We start from the raw sequence: 25,354 nt of genomic DNA, 5'->3' as shown, positions 1-25,354 counted from the left end.
TGATTTTCATAAAGACTCAAGTGAATTATTCCAGAACATAAGTAGAAGTGACGTGTCAGCTGGTGGAGGAAACAATCAATAACTCCTACAACAACTAGAAGTGAGAGGACAGACTCAGCTAAGGACACAAGCAGCATCTAAAGAGAAGAATGTGTGGAGATATGAACATTACAAAGGATTAAAGGCTGCTTATTGTCACTTTACACCAGCAGGAGTCTCACCTGTGACAGCTGCTGTGATGAATACTAGAGATAGTCTGAGAGAAAGACACACAAGTATTCATTCAAATGATCAACTATCTACGCTAACATCTTCTAACCTCTTAGTATGTTTATTCACGTCTCCTCCAGATGGTCCACAGCGTCCCTCTGTGTCAGTGAGTCCCTCTGCTGAGATGCTGGAGGGCGGTTCAGTGACTCTGACCTGTAGCGCTGATGCTAACCCAGCAGTTAGCTACACCTGGTACAAGGAGGATGGAACGTCAGACCCTCGTCTTCTCAGTGAAGAACCTCAGCTGGTCTTCAGCTCCATCCAGTCCTCTGACTCTGGAAATTATTCCTGTACAGCTGAGAACCAGCTGGGGAGGAAGACGTCTGACTTCATCTCTATCAACGTGAAATGTGAGTGAAACAACCTTTTTAAAAGCAACATAATCACTACTGAGGTAGTGTTTTGTTATCAACGTCTATTTATTGAACTCTAACTTGTAACAATATGTTGACACGTCTCCTCCAGATGGTCCACAGCGTCCCTCTGTGTCAGTGAGTCCCATTGCTGAGATGCTGGAGGGCGGTTCAGTGACTCTGACCTGTAGCACTGATGCTAACCCAGCAGCTAGCTACACCTGGTACAAGGAGGATAGAACTTCAGACCCTCATCTTCTCAGTAAAGAACCTCAGCTGGTCTTCAGCTCCATCCAGTCCTCTGACTCTGGAAGGTATTCCTGTACAGCTGAGAACCAGCTGGGGAGGAAGACGTCTGACTTCATCTTGATCCCTGTGAAATGTGAGTGAAACACAACCTCTTTAAAAGCAACATAATCACTACTGTCAAGTTCTCCAGGTGTTAAATATATTCATCTCGGCCCAAACTTGAAAATGGCTTGTTTAACCCAAATATCACAAGGGGACAACTCGGATCTGTTTTGGTCTTTTATTTTTAATCGGAATGGTTGTGGGAACCGGAATAGCTTGATAACCTTAAAACAAAAATAGTAGACTAAATTCTACATCAAAGACTTTCCGAAATAATAATTCATCATTAAACACCATTCTTTACCACATTAAGTAAATACACAAGCAAATCCAATTCAAGAAGTATTTCGATTACAATTTAAACTTCTACTTTTCCTTTTACGGGTAAAAGATCAAAATCAACAGAAAATGGCAAACAAACTATTGCCTCAAACAATATTTGAAATGAATAAAATCCATAGCAGTTGCGTCTGTGGTCGAACATGAGCGGCTGAGAGAGGGCGGCTAAGCTAATACCTAAACATTTTATACTCCTGCCTGATGAGGGACGCGCTGGTGACTCGGTCCCTCCAGAAATATGGGTTGTATTTTAGGGTTCCACTTCTCTTTAGTTCTCTGCCCCTTTCAGGGTTGGAGTTTACCGATGCTCCTTGTTTTAAATGCATGTGCAAACTGGTTTTAAACGCAATAACTACTAAGGTAGTGTTTTGTTATTACATCACATTACATTACATGTCATTTAGCTGACGCTGTTATCCAAAGCGACTTACAATAAGTGCATTCAACCATAGGGTACAAACTCAGGAGAACAAGAAACAAGAAAGTATAATTTCCTCAAATAAGCCAATTTACAATTTGCTGTAGATGAGTGGCGTAATAAGTCCAATGTAAGTGCTACAGTTAGTGTGTTAGTGGAGGTAGAGTCTGAAGAGGTGTGTCTTTAGACTGAAGACCATTTAGGAGCAGGACAGCAAAGAGTGGTGATCTAGTCGAGTATTTTGCTCTCAGTGAGGAGGAACAAGCAGTTTATCACATACAGAGCGGAAAGGGCGGGTCGGGATGTCGGGTTGGACCATGTTAGCTGTACCCGCGAAGCGCGAAGCTGTACCCTGTACCCGGATGTTAGCTGTACCCGATCCATTCACAGCACGGTACGTGAGCACCAATGTTTAGAACTGGATGCGGGCAGCCACCGGTACCAGTGAAGAGAGCGGAGGAGTGGAGTAGTGTGGGAGAACTTAGGAAGGTTAAAGACCAGGCGAGCTGCTGCATTCTGGATGAGCTGCAGAGGTCGAATGGTGGTAGCAGGAGACCTGCAGGAGGGAGTTGCAGTAGTCCAGGCGGGAGATGACAAGAGCCTGAATCAGTACTTGGGCAGCCTTCTGAGTGAGAAGGGGACGTATTCTCCTGATGTTGTAGAGCGTGTATCTACAGGATTGTGTTGTCGCGGCGATGTTGGGAGTCAGGGAGAGTCGGCTGTCAAGTGTGACGCCGAGGTTCCGAGCGGCCAAAGTGGGCGTTAGTACGGAGTTTCCAAAGTTGACCGTCAGGTCCTGGGTCGGGGATTCTTTTCCCGGAAAGAGAAGTAGTTCAGTCTTGTCGGGGTTTCAGATGGTGGGCGGACATCCACTGAGAGATGTCAGTTAGACAGGCCGAGATCCGTGCCGCCACCTGGGAGAGAATGCGTTGGGTGTCATCGGCATAGCTGTGGTAGGAGAAGCCATGCGAGCGAATGACAGCGCCGAGAGAGTTGGTGTAGAGCAAGAAGAGGAGGGGACCCAGGACGGAACCGTGAGGAACTCCAGTAGTAAGAGGACAAGGTTCCGACACAGATCCTCTCCAGGTTACCCGGTAGGTACGGCCGTTGAGGTAGGACGAGAGAAGGGAGAAAGCAGAGCCTGAGACACCAAGTTCATGAAGGGAGGAAATAAGGATCTGGTGGTTGACTGTGTCTAATGCAGCAGAGAGGTCCAGAAGGATGAGGACAGAGGAGAGAGAGGCGGCTCTAGCACTGTGGAGTTGCTCTGAGACAGCAAGGAGAGCAGTCTCTGTGGAATGGCCTTGAATCCTGACTTGTGGAGGTCAAGGGGGTTGTTATGGTGGAGATAGGAGGAGAGTTCGTTAAAGATACACGTTCAAGGGTTTTGGATAAAAAGGGAAGAAGAGAGACCGGTCTGTAGTTGTTTGGTCTGTAGGGTTGAGGGTGGGTTTCTTCAGGAGGGGGTTGACTCTCGCCTCCTTCAGAAAATTGGGAAAACAGCCAGATAACAGAGCATTGTTGATGAGACAGGTGAGGAAAGGGAGGTCAGGTGCGTAGATTGTAGAAGATGTGATGGAATGGGGTCAAGAGGGCATGTGGTCGGACGGGCAGAGGTTAATAGAGTAAGAATTTGGTTAGGAGACAGGGGGGTAAAAGAGAAAAGTGAGGGTGATAGAGGTGAAGTCAATGGGACGCAAGAAGTAGGAGGTGGGTTTGAGAAAGAGGAGTGTATGTCATGAACTTCTATTTATTTAACTGTAACTTGTAATAATGTGTTGACACGTCTCCTCAAGATCTTCCACAGCGTCCCTCTGTGTCAGTGAGTCCCTCTGCTGAGATACTGGAGGGCGATTCAGTGACTCTGACCTGTAGCACTGATGCTAACCCAGCAGCTAGCTACACCTGGTACAAGGGGGATGGAACTTCAGATCCTCATCTTTTCAGTGAAGAACCTCAGCTCGTCTTCAGCTCCGTCCAGTCTTCTGACTCTGGAAGGTATTTCTGTACAGCTGAGAACCAGCTGGGGAGGGAGATGTCTGACTTCATCTCTATCGACGTGAAATGTGAGTGAAACAACCTTTTTAAAAGCAACATAATCACTACTGAGGTGGTGTTTTGTTATGAACATCTATTTATTGAACTCTAACTTGTAACAATATGTTGACACGTCTCCTCCAGATGGTCCACAGCGTCCCTCTGTGTCAGTGAGTCCCTCTGCTGAGATGCTGGAGGGCGGTTCAGTGAATCTGACCTGTAGCACTGATGCTAACCCAGCGGCTAACTACACCTGGTACAAGGAGCATAAAGACTCACCACGAGCATCAGGACAGATCTTCACCATCAATGACTTCACAGCTGAACACAGTGGGAATTATTACTGTGAAGCCCAGAACGAGATGGGACGTAGTAACTCCACCTTACGTCTGATTACTTCTTCAGGTAAATCACACTCATTCTTCTGTTCTCTCACACATTATATCAACAATCCAACTAAAGAAGTGACTCACAGTAAACGCGGCCTTTAGCTCCTGTCCTCCACTCAGTGAAGCAGGAGAGCATTGTGGACTAGAAGGTGAACCTGAGATGATACACTATGACCCCACTGAGAATCAAACCCTGGACCCTCGGTTCACCACTTTAAAGCTTCACCAGCTGAGCGTCCTGCAGACATCACGTGGTCTGATGCTGCGAAGTCTCATCAAATGATGAAGTCAGAAGTGGAAGGAACAAGAAGAGTCACGTTAGAAGAGCTGAAGATGTTGATACCTGAACAGAGTCTGTAGCTGTAAGAATGCAGGAGCAGCTCAGTAAGAGAAACGAGTCTGGAACAAACACAATGCTGTTAGCAACACAACAGTTAGCTACCATGCTAACTAGTCAGCTTTGAGTATTATAGTATTTTTGGGGGTTTGAATTGTTTCTCCAAAACGTCTCCTGATCGAGTGTGTTTAGTTTGTGTAGCAGTAAACACTCTACAGTTGCCATGGCAACAGGACACAATAAAATGGCCGCCGCTGTGACCATCCAGCTACGTTGTTTTGATAAGACGTTCTACTCATATTTAGTTTGAGTTAAAGTTCATCATCTGCATAGAGCAGATCTTAAGATCCCAGATATTCTGTTTCACTGAGTTAAACATCTTATTTCCGTCCTGTTGGTAATTAATTCACCTTCCATATTTAATACTTTATATTTGTTGTTTATTTTCTCTCCTGTGTGGGAAAAGGAGCCTCCCCATGGCCAATAACAACAGCTGTTTTTGCGTTAACATCTGCTATTTTCCTGGTGATCATCATGATCCTCGCTGTCCTCATGATCAGGTGAGCGGTTCAACTTCACTGATGAAATGTAGATGTGGATCTTACATTCACGCATTTGTTGAATCACTTGATTCGATCTTTTGTTTGTTCATTAATACATTTTTCTGCCTGAAGAAAAAAGTCTCCACAAAGCAGCCGGCCTGCAGAGAGACTAGAGAACAACGCTCAGGTGAGGAGGAAGAGCTCGTTGTGGAGGCCTCTGGGAACATCTGGGAACATCTGGGATCATCATGTCAGGCCTGTGAGGCGGGGATTTAAAAGCCAACAATTAAAATATAATACAAATTCATTTAAATTAGGAAATAAAAGTTACCAGCAACACTGGGAGTTCAACTCCAGGTAAAAACCGGCCCACTGGGAGGTTTTGTCAGGTCCCTCTAGTTCAGCCCACTCCTACGTCCTGGTTCTTCTTCAAACTATCTAGACACCACCTGTCGCTCCCACATGATGACAGTTTGTAGATGGAACTTCATTAACCTCAATGACCTTAATTACAACCATTAAACACCTGAGACCTCCATTAGAACCTGTAGGGCCCAAAGGAGTCATTAGAGAAGAAGCCCTGCAGATATTCTGCTAGGTTTTGACCTGATCTAAGTCTGTTTTGCCTTGTTTTCTGAAGCAAATAAGACTTGTATCCTTAAACTCTCATTTTGTCAAAAGACCACATGGTGTTTGTTCACTGATTAGGGTGTCAAGCTATTGGTGCTTTGCATTTTGAGGAGTTTCTGTCGAGGCCAATCGACCTTTTGTCTCCTAAACGACGGGGGAGCGGCCAGCGCAGCCGCAGCCGACTTCCACTAACGAGGGAGTATTTAACTAGAAATCGTAGGAAGCGTTAGCTTCAGCGTTATCTTATCCTCGCAGGACGAAGACGAGCAGAACAAAGACAAGGGAGTCTTTCGTGGCAGTCAAGACGAGCAGAACAAAGACAAGGGAGTCTTTCGTGGCAGTCAAGACGAGCAGAACAAAGACAAGGGAGTCTTTCGTGGCAGTCAAGACGAGCAGAACAAAGACAAGGGAGTCTTTCGTGGCAGTCAAGACGAGCAGAACAAAGACAAGGGAGTCTTTCGTGGCAGTCAAGACGAGCAGAACAAAGACAAGGGAGTCTTTCGTGGCAGTCAAGACGAGCAGAACAAAGACAAGGGAGTCTTTCGTGGCAGTCAAGACGAGCAGAACAAAGACAAGGGAGTCTTTCGTGGCAGTCAAGACGAGCAGAACAAAGACAAGGGAGTCTTTCGTGGCAGTCTTCGGGGCGGCTGAATGCGGCGCCTTCTTCTGCTATTTTTAATAATGTGTTTGACCCCTTCACCCGTGCCTGTTCGAATCTCTTCCCGCAGATACTACAGGCCTCGGGCTAGATCTGCTCTCTATCGTAACCTCTCCTCTCTCTCCTATCCCACCCGCTCCTCACACGTCCAGCACCTCGTCACAGGAGGTCTCTGGAACTGCCAGTCAGCGACTCGCAAGGCTGACTTCATCTCCGGCTTTGCTATCCAGCAGTCACTCGACTTCCTCGCTCTGACCGAGACCTGGATCACACCCGAGAACACATCCACCCCAGCCGCTCTCTCCTCCGCCTTCTCCTTCAGCCACACTCCCAGGCCCACTGGTAGGGGTGGTGGCACAGGTCTACTCATTTCACCCAAATGGAGCTTTTCTCTCTACCCTCTACCACCAGCCACCCCATTGTCCTTTGAATTCCATGCTGTAACAATCACTCACCCGGTACAATTAACCATCATTGTCCTCTACCGTCCGCCAGGCTCCTTAGGTCATTTTTTGGAAGAATTGGACATTCTCCTGTCTAATTTCCCCGAAAATGGTCCTCCGGTCATCCTCCTGGGTGACTTCAACATCCAGACAGAGAAGTCACCTGACCTCGTACACCTACTTTCTTCCTTCGCTCTGTCACTCACTCCCTCTCCTCCTACTCACAAAGCCGGCAATCACCTTGACTACATCTTTACTAGAAACTGCTCTACCACTAACCTCTCTGTAACTCCACTTCATGTGTCTGATCACTTCTTCATCTCTTACTCCCTTCCACTCTCTATAACTAACAAACCTCCCTCATTAACTAACTCTATACCGGCTCGTCGCAATATTCGCTCCCTCTCTCCCTCCTCGCTGGCATCCTCTGTTCTATCAGCTCTCCCTTCAACTGACTCCTTCTCACTCTTGCATCCGAACGCTGCTGCAGAGACTCTCCTCTCAACTCTTTCCTCCTCTCTAGACTCTCTCTGCCCTCTTACGACACGACGGACTGGCAAATCCCCGGCTCCGTGGCTGTCTCAACCGGTCCGTGCCATGAGAGCCACCATGCGAGCGTCGGAAAGGAGATGGCGTAAATATAAACGACCTGACGACCTGCTTGAATTTCAATCTCTCCTCTCCTCGTTCTCTGCCTCTATCTCTGCTGCCAAAAGCTCTTTCTACCAGTCCAAAATCGAATCCTCATTCTCTAACCCCAAAAAACTCTTCTCGATCTTCTCCAATCTCCTCGAACCCCCTACCCCTCCTCCCCCCTCCACCCTTCTTCCGGGAGACTTTGTCAACTACTTCACCAAGAAAATAGCTGACATACGCTCCTCCTTCTCAAACCCACCACCTACTTCTCGCGTCCCACCGACCTCACCTCTTTCGCCCTCACTTCCCTCTTTCACCGCCCTCTCTCCTAACCAAATTCTTACCCTAGTAACCTCTGCCCGTCCGACCACCTGCCCTCTTGACCCCATTCCATCACATCTTCTACAATCTATCGCACCTGACCTTCTTCCGTTCCTTACCTTTCTCATCAACAATGCTCTGTCATCTGGCTGTTTTCCCAATTCTCTGAAGGAGGCAAGAGTCAACCATCTCCTGAAGAAACCCACCCTCAACCCTTCTGAAGAAAACAACTACAGACCGGTCTCTCTTCTTCCCTTCTTGTCCAAAACCCTTGAACGTGCTATCTTTAATCAACTCTCCTCTTATCTCCACTGTAACAACCTCCTTGACCCCCACCAGTCAGGTTTCAAGGCAGGCCACTCTACAGAGACTGCTCTCCTTGCTGTCTCTGAGCAACTCCACACTGCTAGAGCCGCCTCTCTCTCCTCTGTCCTCATCCTTCTGGACCTCTCTGCTGCATTTGACATGGTCAACCACCAGATCCTTATTTCCTCCCTTCAGGAACTTGGTGTCACAGGCTCTGCTCTCTCCCTTCTCTCGTCCTACCTCGATGGCCGCACCTACCGGGTAACCTGGCGAGGATCTGTGTCGGAACCGTGTCCTCTTACTACTGGAGTTCCTCAGGGTTCCGTGCTGGGTCCCCTCCTGTTTTCGCTTTACACCAACTCTCTTGGCGCTGTCATTCGCTCGCATGGCTTCTCTTACCACAGCTATGCCGATGACACCCAACTAATTCTCTCCTTCCCTCACTCGGACACCCAGGTGGCGGCTCGGATCTCTGCCTGTCTAACTGACATCTCTCAGTGGATGTCCGCCCACCATCTGAAAATCAACCCCGACAAGACTGAACTACTTCTCTTTCCCGGAAAAGACTCGCTTACCCAGGACCTGACAGTCAACTTTGGAAACTCTGTGCTAACGCCCACTTCGACTGCTAAGAACCTCGGCGTCACACTCGACAGCCAACTCTCCCTGACTCCCAACATCACTGCGACAACGCGATCCTGTAGATACACGCTCTACAACATCAGGAGAATACGTCCCCTTCTCACTCAGAAGGCAGCGCAGGTACTGATTCAGGCTCTTGTCATCTCCCGCCTGGACTACTGCAACTCCCTCCTGGCAGGTCTCCTGCCACCGCCATTCGACCTCTGCAGCTCATTCAGAATGCAGCAGCTCGACTGGTCTTTGACCTTCCGAAATTCTCCCACACTACTCCACTCCTCCGCTCTCTTCACTGGCTACCGGTGGCCGCCCGCATCCAGTTCAAAACACTGGTGCTCACGTACCATGCTGTGAATGGATCGGGTCCAGCTTACATCCAGGACATGGTCAAACCCTACATCCCAACCCGCACTCTCCGCTCTGCATCTGCAAAACTACTCGTCCCTCCCTCACTGAGAGCAAAACACTCGACTAGGTCTCGACTCTTCGCTGTCCTTGCGCCGAAATGGTGGAACGCGCTCTCTGAAGACATCAGGACCGCAGAGAGCCTTCACATCTTCCGCCGCAAACTAAAGACACACCTCTTCAGACTCTACCTCGACTAAAGACTAACAAATTGTAGCACTTAAATTGTACTTGTGACGTCACTCATCTATAGCAAATTGTAAATTCGCTTATTTGAGGAAATTGCACTTTCTTGTTTCTTGTTCTCCTGAGTTTGTACCCTATGTTTGAATGCACTTATTGTACGTCGCTTTGGATAAAAGCGTCAGCTAAATGACATGTAATGTAATGTAATGTAATCTGGTCCTTTGTACTTCAGTCCAACAATACTATCCAATAAGTACTTCTTGTTCTTTGATGCAGATCCCACCAGCAGAGCCTTGCTATGCTACCGCGAGCTTCTCCAGAAACCAGGAGGATCTTCTTCTCTACTCCAACGTCAGTCCAGCTCGCCCCCCCAGACGCAAGGAGGAGGTGGAGGAAGTTCTGTACTCACGTGTCAACTTTGAGAGTTCTGGTGCTGCCAGCGAGTGAGTCAGTGACAATCTTTACTGAATATGGATCCGTCTCTGCTTTGATCATCACTGTTTTATTGCTGTTTGGACGTGTTAATTATTAATATTCTGAGTTTACGGTTCTTTCACAGACGGAGATGTGAAGGAGCTGTGGATGATTCTTCTGCTCTGTACAGCACCGTCAGCAAAGCACCAAGAGAATGAACCCACACAGATATGTGGTCTGTTACTGTACAGAGTTTAAGCAGCTTAAACACACCTGCATGAATATGAGGTTTGACATGTTGTATATTCACCATCGTTAAGGCTTCCATCAGAGAAGCATCAGGGAGCCAATGGGAGGCCAGCTTGTAGTCTGTAATCAGCCTTTAAATGTTACTAATCAGCAATATGTTACTACCAGTTCTGTACAAGCATCTTCAGGTACATTTATCTGTAAATAGTCTTTACCAATATTGCCAATATGCTTCTATTGATTCTCATAATATTTACTGAACTTTTTGTTTTGTATGAGAACTTGTCTCAACTTAAAATGGCAGAATTGGACTTTCAGAGTGTTTTAAGCACCTAGTGGTAGAAATGATAATGTAGAAATGTTTAGGGTAGAATTGTAGTTTGTGTGTTAGATATTAGTTATTACATTAGCATGTTAGATGAAGTGACTGCAATATGAATCAAACCCAATTCATAGTAATTATAGTCATATAATTACTGCACACATTTACCTGCTACAATGTAACGTTAAGACTTGGAGACGGATGCTAATTGCCGTCCTTGATGGATTCCAAAGAGTTTTTTCTCCTGTCAGGTAGTAGATGAGCAAAGTTTGTACGACAGCCCTGCGAGGCAAACATTCTGATTTTGGATCATATAGAACTGAGTTAAACATAATGGTTCAGATGTGATGATCTAAGATGTGTTAAGTTTACTCGCTATTAGATGATGAGATTATGATGCTTTATTATGTTTGTGAGGAAGCTTTAGGCCAAAGGTCTGATCCATGAATGTACTGTAGTATGAAGGGAACAGGGATCGATCAGGTCACTGAGGGATCTCAGATTCAACCATCAGAGGGAGTCACGGGGCGGCTTGAATGTGCAGCCAATCACATACGACAGCAGATTGGGCTGAGCTGGAGAAGGAGCAGGCAGAAGCCTCCTGTGAACCATTACTGATGGTCATATGGACGAGGGGACTTCTCTATTTCAGTTTTAAAGTAACGGTTTTAAATAAGATTTAGTTACAGATAATAGAATACAAGAGGTTCTACTAAGTGGGGCAGTTGTGGTTGTGCCAAACAAAATGGAAATTAAGATAACAGAAATAGAAAGAATTAGAACGAAACAAATTGGCTTCCCTTACTTCTCTAAGAACGTCCATCAAAATACAGAGGGAGCACCAACCACTAACCCGGAGTCCCTACGTGATGCACACGTCTACAAGGTACAAACGTACCAACTGTCCTCAACCTCTCACCACAAACCTGCACTTCTTGTGCGTGCATGACAACTAAAGGAACACCTGCTCCAGATCTCCCTTTTAACAGCAGGGCCCTCAGGTGATTGGCGGCTCTCTTCAGGAACTCAGGTGCAGGCAGATCGGCACCTGAAGGGAAAAACAAGGGAGGAGGGGCAACACAGACAGTAGTGACACGGACGTTAGGGTAAGAGTGTTATCGCCTCTCGTAAACATGATTGTATTTTGTATTATTACGCAGAATCTGCTAATTGATTTGTGACTGAAGCTGTCACATTGAGGTATTACGTTGTTCATTCTGTCCTCATGACGTCATCGTAGTCCGTCCATCAGGAGACGGATCCTCCTCTCACGCTCTCACTGAGGTTTCTTCCCTCAGGTTTTCCTGTGTAGATGTGATGTTTGGGGACAGAGGATGTCGCATGTGTACAGACTTTAAAGCCCTCTGAGGCACATTTGTAATTTGTGATTTTGGGCTATTCCAAATAAAATGAATTGAATTCTCCTGTGGTTTTGGAGCAGATGTGTAACAGATGTGTTGTGGGAGAAGATTGAGATGATCAAGTAAACCTCAAAGTGGTGATTACCACTGGTAGTAAACCTCAGTTACAAAGGAAGTGGCTTAACCTGAATTATTATTTTTGAGCGGTGTTTTAAAATGACTACTTCTCTCTTGATTTATTCCCTCAGTAAACATTGTAAACATGAGTTTATGGTCTCAGTCTCTAGTTTCAAGTCTTCTTCAATACAACGTGATGTTCATTTAGTAAATTATGGTCCATTTAGAGCCAACTAAACACATATTTATTCTGTTTATACGCTCTGCATTGTGGTAGATTTCTCTAGTTCTTCCTTGTAGTTCTTCCGTGTCAGACCTCAGTGAACATTTGTTCATCTCAACTCGGGGGTTTACAGTCTGCTGCTCATGCATGGTAATTATCTAAAGGGGAAGCAGGACTTTTTCATCAGCTGATACAGACACACGTTGTCTTTCAGTCCCACGTCCCTCTCTTGGACAGCTGATAGTGGAGGACGTGTTTTAACAGAGAGGGATGAGCGGAGGAGCTGAGAGTGGATCAGTCATCTTCCTCCTGTCTGCATTCATATTCATCACATTTATATCTGTATCACAGAGCCTGAGTCGCCATGAAGGCTTTTATTAGAAACACGGTTGACCAAAATACTATGAAAGTTTCACTTCCCCCTTTGTCTCTTTCTCTGAACCGTCACACCCCAACGCTCACCACAAACACCACCATTTTACTTTCTGCTAATTACTATTCAGTTTCCTTTTCTCTATAGAAAAAGATGTGCACCTGCACCCCTTCTGCTGTGATGAGTGTGATGGTGGTTTGTAGTTTCTCTTCCAGTCATTCGGGGTCAGGATGGCTGCAGAGTTACTTACGGTTCCTCTTGGATCTGTGGATTAAACGGATCCACCTTGGAGATGCACTACAGATACACCTCCACAGAACCAATGAGGGGTCACAGCAGACCAGAGGGCCTTCTGCTTTACCGACAGGCAGCACGGACACCCGGTGGACCTGAGAACGGACCCGGGACACGTAGAGGACAGTTAGCTTAGCATACCGCTGCTCTCTGAGGATCAGCGGCCTGAGAGGCGGCGACTCGGCTGTGTACAGGTGTGCTGTGTTCATGTTCACCACAAACCAACCGGACAGGAAGTACACCGGCGAACCGGGGGTCCGTCTGTCCGTCACAGGTAACGGATCCAAGCGCTCAACACTTGGGAAGCTGCTGGTGTCTCTGAAGGGATTCTTGTTTCATGGTTTTACAAATGCAGGTGGAGATTAGCAGATCAATGCCTTTGTCACGAAGCGGGTGCAGGCAGAGGCAGGACTCAAACGCAGAGTTTTGGGAAACAACAAAAAGACTTTAATGGTCAAAATTCCAAAATCCAAAAATGCCAAGGGGCTAAAAAAAACCACAGGCGGGGACCAGGAACGAAGCACCACAGGATCCACAAACATGCAGACACTGAGGCGACAGGAGACGCACAGGGCTTAAATACACTGGGAAGGTGCAGGTGATTGGACACAGGTGGAAACAATCACAGGACAAGGTAGGAAGTGAAGTTACCCGGGGACACGAGGGGCAGAAAACTACAAAATAAAACAGGAAACAACCCAAACCGTGACGACCTTGTTGTGGAAAGTGTACATCAGCAGACCTGACGGGTCAGAGCAGTCGTCCTCGACCTCGTCCAACCTTCTACAGCTGGTACAAGAACGGAGACAAAGTGATGATGAAAGAAACAAAGATTTGGGGCTACTTTTATTCTTTTTCTAGGTCCTGCAACAAAGTGACGTCATCATTCAGTGGACATTTCTGACTTCTAGATAAATCACATCTAAGTTCTGGTGCAGCCCTCTGCATGGTGGTCGTTGGAGGCATCTCGCTCAACCAAAGGACCTTCGTGAAGGACGAAGGTCGCGTTGAGGTCCTTGATACCGAGAGAGGAAACACTTAGAATCAAAGACCTGAGAGAGAACGATTCAGCCGAGTAGCGTTTCATATTCACAGCATGGAGCTCTGAAGGGATCAGCGGTTTACCTGGAACCACTTTGACCGTCAAAGGTACGAAGAATAAAATCTATCAAATGCTCTGACAACATGTACCTTACTCACTAAGATACAGTAATAGCTGCTTGCATGGCTTCATACCATGAATGTTCTGTGTTGAAACACATCACTGCTGCTGGATCTCACCTTTCCTTACTGAATGGTTCACAGATCCAGATGTGCAGGCGCAGGTTGATCTGGTCTCCTGGGGGTCCGAAGCTGATTTGCCACAGCAGCTGTGCTCCTCATGGCCGCCCGTCCTTCGATTGGTACCTCAACGGAACCACAAAGGTTGAGGGTGGATCGTCTCTTTCTTACGAAAGGATCCGTTGACGCCGCCGACAGTCTCTCCTGCGCTTACCAGAGCCGCTGCCCTCCAGTGTGTGAGTCCCCCCCCCCCCCCCCCCCCTCATGACACGACCACAGCCGCCGGGATCCATGTGATGTCACTCACGCTGGCTGCTGAGGAGAAGGACGCGTCCACTGTGCAAGTGTTCCGGGGATGAAGATTGATGAACACACTAATAAATCTTGATACGTTTTTCTGTGAGTGCAGGTTGAATGGAAGAAGAAGACGTCTATTGTGCTACCGGTGCTACTTTTCTAATGTTAGTTAAAGTGTTACCCACCTTCTCATCCCCCACAATGTTCTATGGTACATTGTCAGTGTAATGCTGCTTATGCGTGAAGCAAAAACACGTGTGTGTTGTCAGCTTTAAAGAGATGATGTAAGTCACTCTTGTTTATTATGCACAACATTGATTCATCTCATTTACAGAATTTGCAGCATAATGTCAAGAAAAGAGAGACTCCAAAAGCAGGAGGACAGGGAAAATATCCTGGTCTGTTTTTGAAATGTATTTATTTATATTATTAATATTTTTAATTTCCTGAATAACTTTGGCAATGGTGCCCTTTTGTTTTGGGTTGAGCAATAAGAGAAATGGCTCAAAGGAGTGAAAAGAATGCGCTATTTAAACAGACTAACAGCATTTTACAGGCCGACTTGTTATCATCGTGGAAAACAAAAAGTAGACGTAGTTGTCAAATTCCAAATGTTTTATTTTAATTTATATCTCAGTCCTATTGTACAATTTGTATGTAATTGAAGAAACAGTGTAATCCATGAAAAAGAGACCTGCTGCCATAAATATGAGCTTTATGAGTGAATGTTCTACTTGTATCTCTTATTATGTTTAGTAACAGAATCATGAAATCAGACATTACAACTGATGATAATCTACTAAAATAAGTCCAATATTTCTGTCACCATTGTTGTTGATTTTGTGTGAGGGAAGCTGCCAAAACCGTCACGAATAAAATGTCCATTTGTGTGTGTGTGTGTGTGTGTGTGTGTGTGTGTGTGTGTGTGTGAGATGCTGATGAGGAACCACAAAGCGGACCAGAAGATGGGCAGGATGCATTCTCTCTGGTTTATTCAGGTTCTTTAGGAAGAGTTCTGTTTGAAATTACAAAATGCACTGGTAGAAACAGATAGAGAAAGAAACAGAGCGAGAGAAGGAGATGGTGGGAGAGAGAGAGAGAGAGAGAGAGAAAGGAGGGTTTCATATCCAGAATAAACAGGAATAACATCACCAGGTTCAGATTCAGGCAGCGCTTTACTCTCAAAGGGGGAGTTTTTCAGCGAGGAAAAACCTCCTCCTCCTCCCCCCCTTTTAAAATCATTTTTTAAACTTTTTTAATGTTAGTTAAAGTGTTATCCACCTTCGCATCCCCCCCACAATGTTTAAGCCCCGTGAAATAACTGGCGATATAACAAACAAACATTCTTTGATTTCATCACCAAAGTCATTTCCATTTATTTATTCTTTTATCAGGGCGATTTTTTTTCTTTTTTTGTTTTTAAAAATAGAAGAAATAAAGAAACACATTGCTCTTAAAAACATCTATCTATATATATTTTTACATATATATATACTTTTTTCTTTATATTTATTTATTTTTTTGATTCCTGAAGTTGACTTGTTACCCCACATAGTGGCATGCACATTGCACATGCAAATCTGTAATTAAATACTTCTCTTTTATCTTAAATTGCCGTGTATGTTCATTCTTTTATGCCCCGACTTGCTGAGTGGATCCTGTATGGTTTTCTACTGTGGCACTGGTTCGGTTTCTACTGGGTCGGATGGTCGGCATGGCGATGAGATGGATGCTTGGTGGTTGCTTCGGAGAGTTTCCCAATACATCTCGTTACAGTCAAGATAAGATTACAGTTTATTGTTGTTGTACTTTTACACAATGGTGTTTAACCCTTCGCACCAGTCGATGCTTGATTATATATTTACTCTTTAAACATGGTTCAAGAGGGAAACGTCTGATCTGCAGCCGTTTACAGGTTTTAATCTATGTAGTTTGACACCTCAATCGTGGCTTCTATCAAACGATACTTTACCAAATATGTTTTTCCGATAATGATTGAACGGTTAATTGTGTCCTTTGCAAACCCAAACCAATCAGGCACAAAGGCTGAATGAATAAAACAAGTCTGTTTCTCAAGGACCCAAAACACAACAAGCGCTCAGATGGTCTGAGAACGATCAAATAGTGAGAGGACGACCTCCCGCGTCCAGATCTCCTGGAAGCAACCTGTCTACTGGATGTGATGGGAATAGAAACCCGTGGAGACGAGAGAGAGAGAGGGGGGGGGGGGGGGGGGGGCGCCGTGGGGGTTGCTATGGCGACAGCCGGGGACACTTTTACCTGCGGCACTGAGAATTTCTTTCACTGTAAGACGGCATCGAATCCGGTGAGTGATTAAGGTACGAAGGTCCAGGTGACGTGCACAAAAATGAATGAGCCACGGCGGCATCGTGGAAGTGCCGAGCAAGCGTTTAACTTACTCCACCAAAGCATTGATGGATGAATGAGCATCACGCTGTATTGAAGAAGGATTGAAACTAGAGACTGAGACCAAAAACTCATGTTTACAATGTTTACTGAGGGAATAAATCAAGAGAGAAGTAGAGTCATTTCCTCATAGACGTCTATGGGAGCAGAGGAGTCGCCCCCTGCTGGTCACTACAGAGAAGTAGAGTCATTTCCTCATAGACGTCTATGGGAGCAGAGGAGTCGCCCCCTGCTGGTCACTACAGAGAAGTAGAGTCATTTCCTCATAGACGTCTATGGGAGCAGAGGAGTCGCCCCCTGCTGGTCACTACTGAGAAGTAGAGTCATTTCCTCATAGACGTCTATGGGAGCAGAGGAGTCGCCCCCTGCTGGTCACTACAGAGAAGTAGAGTCATTTCCTCATAGACGTCTATGGGAGCAGAGGAGTCGCCCCCTGCTGGTCACTACAGAGAAGTAGAGTCATTTCCTCATAGACGTCTATGGGAGCAGAGGAGTCGCCCCCTGCTGGTCACTACAGAGAAGTAGAGTCATTTCCTCATAGACGTCTATGGGAGCAGAGGAGTCGCCCCCTGCTGGTCACTGCAGATAATGAAGAATTGAGAGATTGTCAGGACTTGTCAGGACTGATGGGTGCATCAGTTTGGTTTGTCCTCTCTGGGCTACTGTAGCAAAGAGGACACACTCTCTATTCAGGCTCGTGTCCACAACATACCAGTGAAAAGAATTTTGTGGATAAATTCATCAATTATTGTGCAACAATCATCTTGGATTTCTCCTCAAATGATCCGCCGGACTCGTCAGACAACACAGACAAACACAAAGACTCAGACAGATGTTCACAGACAACACCCCCACATGTGTGAGCACGAACTCAGACACACACACACCGTATATGATGACAGCTCAATCACACCCCCTTGTGTCTGTGGATGGTATCACACGAGGAATGGAAGAAAATCAGATGAACACAATGAGTTTTTACAGAAAGTTTATGGATTATATACACAAGAAGTACTGAGCCAAAATGTACAATACAGTGGGAGAGAATGGGTGAGAGAAATGAAACTACCACCCTGATGAGAGGTTGGAGGGAGGACGGGGGATGAAGGTGGCGATCTCACGTGCGTGCCGTGATTGTCTCAAAGGAGGAGTCATGGTGTCCTGTACAGTGTAAGGCACTGAGGGTGACCTACTGTAGCTGATGGTGTCAGGACACACACACACACACACACACACACACACACACACACACACACACACACACACACACACACAGTAGATGTCTCCCTGTCAAAGCAGTAGCCCCCCCCCAGCGGGGTGACGGTGACGGAATGGATGAGGATGTGCCCGAAAAATAGTCCAGTGCCATTGTGAAATTTTGTGTTAGCATCACTACGACCTCTGCTGTTGCCCCCCCACCAATCCTAAAAAATGTCCTCCGCATCATTGCGATCTCTCTCATTGCCCCTCGACCCCTCGACCCCCTCCCCTCAACAAACCGCGGGCCCAGCTCAACACAGAAGAGCCTCCCCACTGAGAACAAACATTGACTCTGTGAAGGGGAACGGTTGATGGGAGATCTGGAACAGGTGTGGTGATTGGATGAGGGGAACCAGGTGTGCACATCTGTGAAGTGAGAGAATGGAAACAGAAGGGGGAGACAAAACCAAACCAACAACACAAAACAGAACACCACATCTGTAGACCTACTACCCGTAGAGCACTGTGCGTAACACCGCCGTACTTTGCCTGTCTGTTGTCTGTCAGCTGCGTGCGAATTCAGGCGGAAAAAGTATCGTGACTTCCTCAACCACCAACATGTTCGTCTCGTCTCGTTAACGAAAGTTAAGATTTAGTCATAGTTTTTATTTTTTAAGATCGTCTTAGTCTCGTCTTAGTCATGGAAAAAAGGTTCGTTAACGAAAAATTTTCGTCAAATTTCGTCGACGAAATTAACACTGGTTTAGACCCGCCCACCAGCTCCTCCATTGGCTCTGCTGTTGCTCGTGTGATTGGCTGTCCCCGCTGTCATCAGGTTGTAAACCGGTCTGCTAGTTGCCTCGAGGAGTCCCTGTTACTCCGCCACTGTAAGTGTGAAATAGGTGCTACTGAGTTGGAGTGAAGATGACTAACAAGGTGAAACACAGAATGATAATGTTTTGCTACATGCTTTACAACCAGTCAAACCAAAAAGGGAACAGTAGCAGTAGAAAACTAGAAGAACTGCTAGTTTGATTAAAAATACTTGTGCCCCCCCCCACTTCTGAAATCAAAATGAGTCCCTGGATACACACACGATCAGGGTGGATTTAATTTAGCAATAGAATAGAAGAGCACACTGAGAACTTAAGGGGAGAATATTAAGTCAACTTTTGTCTTTAGGTTCAAGCCAACGATAAACCTGAATGAGCAATAATCCAACATCCTGACAGGAAAATAAATGAACAGTAACAATCAGATTCACATGTGGACATCTCTTCATTTAGTGTGTAACACTCACTGAGTGACTTCAGCTTTGAGTCACATTCTAATACGTCCTTCTGCGTGAGAACAGTAACTTGTTCTTAAATATCTTATGCAGATAAATATTAAAGGGCTTAATCTGTGTCCATTGAACGAGTACTGCGTCATTATGTCAGTGAGCAACACGCCCGCAGATACAGTAAAATACATATATATATATATTGTGGGAACCAACGGGTGTGGGTGAAATCACAGGACTCGGATACACGACCAGCTGCACACAAAAAAAGGGTACGGTTTATTTTGACATACAAAAAAAGGGAAAAGGGCAAAATAGGTTCTTCCTCTTTTGAGGCCTCGGTTCAACAGGCTGTTCGGCCTTCAGTCCCCTTCCTGCGGGAAGCACAGAAAACAGGATTTACACTCATTCCAAAACCCCCCCAGCGTGAGGCCATCTCCTATACGTCTAGTTCCCCAGGCTGCATGAATGGGTGGTCCTTTATAGTGTGGGGGGGCGGGGGGGCGTTTCCCCTTCTCACCTGACCTCTGGCTCGTCGGTGCCCCAGACCTTGGTGCTGATCTCTTGAGGCGCTGTCCAGGGTGCTGCTTCGTGGGTTGCCACAATATAAAGAAGAATGTCATTCTCTCTGCTAACAAACATTGACGTAATACCTCTTCAGGCCAGAGCTCAGCTTCACCTCGTCCTTCTCATCTTCATGTTAAACTGGTGTGATGGGCTGCAGTCCGTATTCCACTTAAGAATGAAAGCAAAGGTTCAGTTCATTGAAGCAGAAACATGCTGCTCATCAATCCAGGACATTGTTTGTCCATCCAGACACTAATCTGGAAAAAGCCTTTTGAAGTTACAGCAAAAGAAAACCAGGATGAAATTGAAGGTGATTATGATACGTTACACGTTTTTGACTACTGTTTTTCTGTTTTGTTTGTTTGTTTTTACGTTCTGTGCTTCAAACTGATTTGAGTGTATTCCTCGTTAACACGTATTAGTTCTGAGGTATAATAACTTTAGGAGACATACCTCAGGCAGAACGTTGTTTTCATGCACGTTGGCGCCGTTGATGGCCGCCACGGTGCTTCGGTGCGCTTCGTTTGTTGTTGTTGTTGTTAATTATGTTTCCTGCTGCGATTCCCGGAGCTCTTTCACCAGAGATGAGAACAACTCCAGCGGAGTTACTTCCAACTTTCCTGCTTTCTTCCGTGGAATTACTGCACATTCTAGTCAAAGGTGCGCTCACCTTTCGTCACGCGGTGAGACGCCGTCGGAGAGGAAAACGGGCCGGCTCGCTGTGAGACTCCGCAGGCGGGGTTCTCGCACTCCGCTGCCGGGCATCTTTCTCTCCAACGTGCGCTCACTGTGCAACAAACTGGAGGAAATACAGCTGCTGGTGAGGAGAGACGGAGACTTCTCTACATCCTCCGTCTTGTGCTTCACGGAGACGTGGCTCTGCGGATCGATACCGGACTCCGCGCTCCAGCTGGCGGGCTTCCAGCTGCTCCGAGCGGACCGCGACACGGAGCTCTCCGGCAAGACGAAGGGTGGAGGAATCTGCTTCTACTCCAACAGCAGCTGGTGCAACGACGTAACGGTGACCCTAAAACACTGTTCTCCTGATCTGGAAACGTTCTCCATCAACTGCAAACCCTTTTATTCCCCCCGTGAGTTCTTTATTGAAACTGTGTAATCATTAAAGTAATGACAATATTGTAAAACCTGTAATTGTAATACATATAGAACCACCATAAGATAGAACCACCATCACATAGAACCACCATCAGATAGAACCACCATCAGATAGAACCACCATCACATAGGACCACCATCACATAGGACCACCATCACACATACCCACCATAAGATAGAACCACCATCACATAGGACCACCAACACATATGACCACCATCACATAGAACCACCATCACATAGAACCACCATCACACATACCCACCATCAGATAGAACCACCATCACATATACCCACCATCACATAGGACCACCATCACATAGAACCACCATCACATAGAACCACCATCACATAGAACCACCATCACATAGGAGAGGGTAGTGTTGGTTCATGATGATGGACTAAGAGGCACGTGCACAGATGCAACATTAGCGTCGCTGACAACATGACGTCACAACTGGTCCAACATTTCCTAAAAAATATACAAACAAAAAACTTCTCGTCCAGCTGTTAACTGACGTTTGTATCTCTCTCTTCATTAAACGTGACAGACAGGCAGAGAATTTAAAGGCAGTTTTACAGTTCTACAAATTAACAGGTAGGTCTTAAGTTGGGCTACAGTCTGGTGTATTATTAGTGTAATGCTGCGTATGCTTACAAAAATATTTGTGTGTGTTGTCAACTTATTCATTATTGTGCACAACATTAATTTATCTCATTCACAGAATGTGCAGCTTAATGCAAAGAGATGAGACTCCAAAAGCAGAAAGACACCTCTGCCCTTTTCTTTTGGTTTGAGCACCTGCCCCCCAAACTGTCTGAAGCTTGTTTTAATCTTCCCAACAATAACCATGTTTTCATCACTAAGAAGTTTCTTTAGAGGAGCGCTTCATATGTTCACTGGGAGCCTTTTTCATCTCCACGTTACCTGAAGGACTTCGTAAAGGGAGGAGGCTGCAGTCTGCAACCTCACCACTAGATGTCACTAAACACTACACACTGTCCTCAACAGACACTTTCATATTGTAATGGAAATGTGTGAACAATAAATGAATAAAGCAACATTTGTGTGAGTTGACAGCTTGTTTGTGTTGTTTGTGTCCTGCAGTGAATGTGAGGAAGACGTATGAAGAGCTGCAGAGAGGACATATTTATCTACATGTTAACAGGAGGACGTCACACTGCAGCCTTTCACTTAATGTGAATTATTACAGAGAATGAAGAGACGTTTATGCTGCTTACAGGTTCATCAAGATGATCTTCACATATTAACAACACTTTTAGGATGTTTCCTTTTAGCAGAAGTAAGACGTTAACATTAAAGCAGCTTCTTGTTCTGCAGCTCATGCATACTAATGACGGAAAGAGGAAGGAAGCTCTGCTGGGTGTTGAACAGCAGCTTGTTACCAACTCCAGAAGAGACGAGCTGACCTCAGAGACATCAGCCTCCTCTTTAATGTAGACGTGTTTCTGGTGACTTACTGAATAAAGAGTTTCTGATCTGCTGATTGAACACAGAGGAGCAGCTATGAGTCCATCAGCCGGTGGATTAGTCGTCTTCCTTCTCTCTGTACAAGGTACTGTACTTCTACATTTATATTGTGAGGCCGTTACACACCTCACACACACACAGGGAGCTGTGTTTTTACTTCACACACAGGTCTGATGTCATCACACACAAATAATGACTAAATGAACATTAACAAAGAAGAAATGCTCTGAATAATTTGTCTCTGTTGAACTTCCTCTAATCGTTCAGCAGCGTTTCTTTGCATTAGACCACATTTAGAGGCTGTTATTCACTCCGAGTCTCTGACGACGTCTGTTCTTCTTTTTGGAGGATTTATTGTGTATTTGTGGTCATTTTTATTCTCTTCCTGGTTGTTCAGTGTCTCTTTGAGGGACATTTTGTAGCTTTGATCCGTGTCACAGATAATTGATTCAATGCCGGAGGCTGAAAAGTCACATTCTGTGGTTTTAGACAAATAAATATTGTTTTGGAAAATTCTATTTCTTATTTTTTGTTGACTTTTGAAAGCCAGTCGAGTCTTAAAACACTTCTTATCAGTGACGTGTGATCTAATCAGCACATAACTGTCACGTTAGGGGGGAGGTGTGAAAATGTGCCTTTCCGTGCCGCCATTTTGTCAAAAATTGAGCGAATATGGGCGGTGTCTTGTTTGTGTGTGTGTGTGTGTGTGTGTGTGTGTGTGAGGGCACATCCTATTATTTTGCATGTTATCATACAAGAGAGTAAGGGTCAAAGGCGTTGGCGTGCAGAGGGGTGATTTAATTAATCATACGTGTGTTAATAAAGGTATCTGGGCATTTGATGTGGTTTCGACCGGAAAATGCATCTGCCCCCGTGGTTACCATGGTTACCATAGTCGTCCATTGTTCGATTAAATAATGCAGCTAAAAGCTTATGTCAATTGTGTCAAAATGGCGGCAAAATTGCCTGAACAGACACACGTGTATTTTCACACTTTCCCCCCAAAGGCGCCGTTCATATTCTACTAATCTATATGTCACAGTATCGTTGACCTCAGAGTTCTGCATTTCTCTACAGTTTCCATCTCCACTCTGCAGCAGACTGACCACAGACAGAAGAGCACAGAGCAAAGACACTCTTCTTCTCATCAACCAAACCCTTCTAATACTTCAACTTGAGCTTTTTCAGGTCCACAGGTTCAATACGTCGCTGTTCCTTCCAGCTGCAGAGTCCATGTGGACATCGTGGACTCTTTCATTACTTTCTATAAACTCAATGATTTTCATATTTCTCATCATATCTTTTCTCTTCAGTAAACTACCAATGAGAGTGTGTCCTGTGATGTTGTTCTGAGTGTGACTGTGGTTCCTGATGTGCTGTGTTACAGTGATACAGAGTCAGGATGGATGGAGAGTGAATTACCCTCAGACTGACGTCTGTGCTGCAAAAGGATCAACAGTGAAAATAAGCTGTGGCTACACATACCCACCTGGAATACGTTACTCTGATATAAAGGACAGATTCTGGTTCACTAAAGAGAAAGATGGTGAACCTGTGGATCTGAAAACAGACTCTGAGTATTCAGGCCGTGTGAAGTATGGATATTATAAGAGGACTCTGATCATCACAGACGTGAGAGAGAGCGACTCAGCTGAGTACAAATTCACATTGATGACAAACAAAACAGGAGAGAAATATACTGGTTCACCTGGAGTCACTTTGTCCGTCACAGGTAACATTTTAATTCACATATTAATCATCTACAAATGTTCAACATCTAGAAAACTATAGTATAAATGTCTTCTGTGAATGTTGACACTTTAATAAATAATATTCACTGATTCAGGTCTCCAGGTGCAGGTGAGAAGATCAGATTCTACCTGGTTGGAGCTGACGTGTCACAGCAGCTGTGTTCTGTCTGGTCATCCTGAATACGTCTGGTACAAGAATGAAAAATACATCAAGACAGCATCTTCTCTTCTAGTCTCCTCTGCTTCTACAGACAGATATTCCTGTTATTTAGGAGGATCTTCTGGTCAACGTTCTCCTGCAGTGTGTAAGTTCACTCCACTGTGTCGGCCTGTGGAGCTTCAACAACATCTCACATGAAGGCACCAGACCGCTGCATGTAAACTAGAGGCATCAAAAAGATGAAGCACAACGTTCCTCAGGAGGTGGAGCCGTGGTCCACTGACCAGAGGGTTGCTGGTTCAATCCCCGGCCCCTGCAGTCTACGTGTAGAAGAGTCACTCACACACTGACACAACAATATGATTCTAATCACAGCTGTAAACACACTGGAGTCTAAATGTTAAAGGAGACACAGATCTTTATTTATGTCATTCTCTTATTAATAGAAACACAAATATAAACCATCAGCAGACAGAATAATGTGATTTTCATAAAGACTCAAGTGAATTATTCCAGAACATAAGTAGAAGTGACGTGTCAGCTGGTGGAGGAAACAATCAATAACTCCTACAACAACTAGAAGTGAGAGGACAGACTCAGCTAAGGACACAAGCAGCATCTAAAGAGAAGAATGTGTGGAGATATGAACATTACAAAGGCTTAAAGGCTGCTTATTGTCACTTTACACCAGCAGGAGTCTCACCTGTGACAGCTGCTGTGATGAATACTAGAGATAGTCTGAGAGAAAGACACACAAGTATTCATTCAAATGATCAACTATCTACGCTAACATCTTCTAACCTCTTAGTATGTTTATTCACGTCTCCTCCAGATGGTCCACAGCGTCCCTCTATGTCAGTGAGTCCCTCTGCTAAGATGCTGGAGGGCGATTCAGTGACTCTGACCTGTAGCGCTGATGCTAAACCAGCAGCTAACTACACCTGGTACAAGGCGCATCGAACGTCAGACCCTCATCTTCTCAGTAAAGAACCTCATCTGGTCTTCAGCTCCATCCAGTCCTCTGATTCTGGATGGTATTCCTGTACAGCTGAGAACCAGCTGGGGAGGAAGACGTCTGACTTCATCTCTATCAACGTTAAATGTGAGTGAAACAACCTTTTTAAAAGCAACATAATCACTACTGAGGTAGTGTTTTGTTATTAACGTC

General features: G+C 45.4%; 2 protein-coding genes across 9 annotated transcripts in view; both read left to right on the top strand.

Moving 5' to 3' along the window:
* The window catches only part of LOC120814835 (Fc receptor-like protein 2), a 69,304-nt gene that overhangs the window by 1,415 nt on the left and 42,535 nt on the right, over positions 1-25,354 (top strand). For 3 of the 7 annotated variants that reach the window (XM_078079861.1, XM_078079862.1, XM_078079863.1), the window contains exons 3-8: positions 351-620; positions 736-1,005; positions 3,528-3,797; positions 3,913-4,173; positions 4,961-5,054; positions 5,169-5,223. In XM_078079861.1, coding sequence (XP_077935987.1) covers positions 351-620; positions 736-1,005; positions 3,528-3,797; positions 3,913-4,173; positions 4,961-5,054; positions 5,169-5,223 — 1,220 coding nt within the window. Of the gene's footprint in view, positions 1-350; positions 621-735; positions 1,006-3,527; positions 3,798-3,912; positions 4,174-4,960; positions 5,055-5,168; positions 5,224-9,536; positions 9,704-9,819; positions 11,873-12,522; positions 13,763-13,918; positions 15,082-25,354 lie in introns of those variants that run through there. The other 4 variants (XR_013450553.1, XR_013450552.1, XR_013450554.1 and 1 more) reach the window with 4 other exon arrangements.
* LOC144383098 (cell adhesion molecule CEACAM6-like) overlaps positions 23,214-25,354 on the top strand; it is a 42,592-nt gene continuing 40,451 nt past the window's right edge. Inside the window, exons 1-2 of one of the 2 annotated variants that reach the window (XM_078079868.1) lie at positions 23,214-24,007; positions 24,122-24,331. In XM_078079868.1, the coding sequence (XP_077935994.1) occupies positions 23,647-24,007; positions 24,122-24,331 (571 nt within the window). In that variant the 5' untranslated portion in view covers positions 23,214-23,646. The remainder of the gene's footprint in view (positions 24,008-24,121; positions 24,332-25,354) is intronic. The other variant, XM_078079867.1, reaches the window with a different exon arrangement.

The sequence above is a fragment of the Gasterosteus aculeatus genome, chromosome 9 (assembly GCF_964276395.1).
Source record: "Gasterosteus aculeatus chromosome 9, fGasAcu3.hap1.1, whole genome shotgun sequence".
Taxonomy (NCBI): domain Eukaryota; kingdom Metazoa; phylum Chordata; class Actinopteri; order Perciformes; family Gasterosteidae; genus Gasterosteus; species Gasterosteus aculeatus.
The sequence above is the reverse complement of the archived record's forward strand: the minus strand, read 5'-3'. Positions and strand labels throughout refer to the sequence as shown.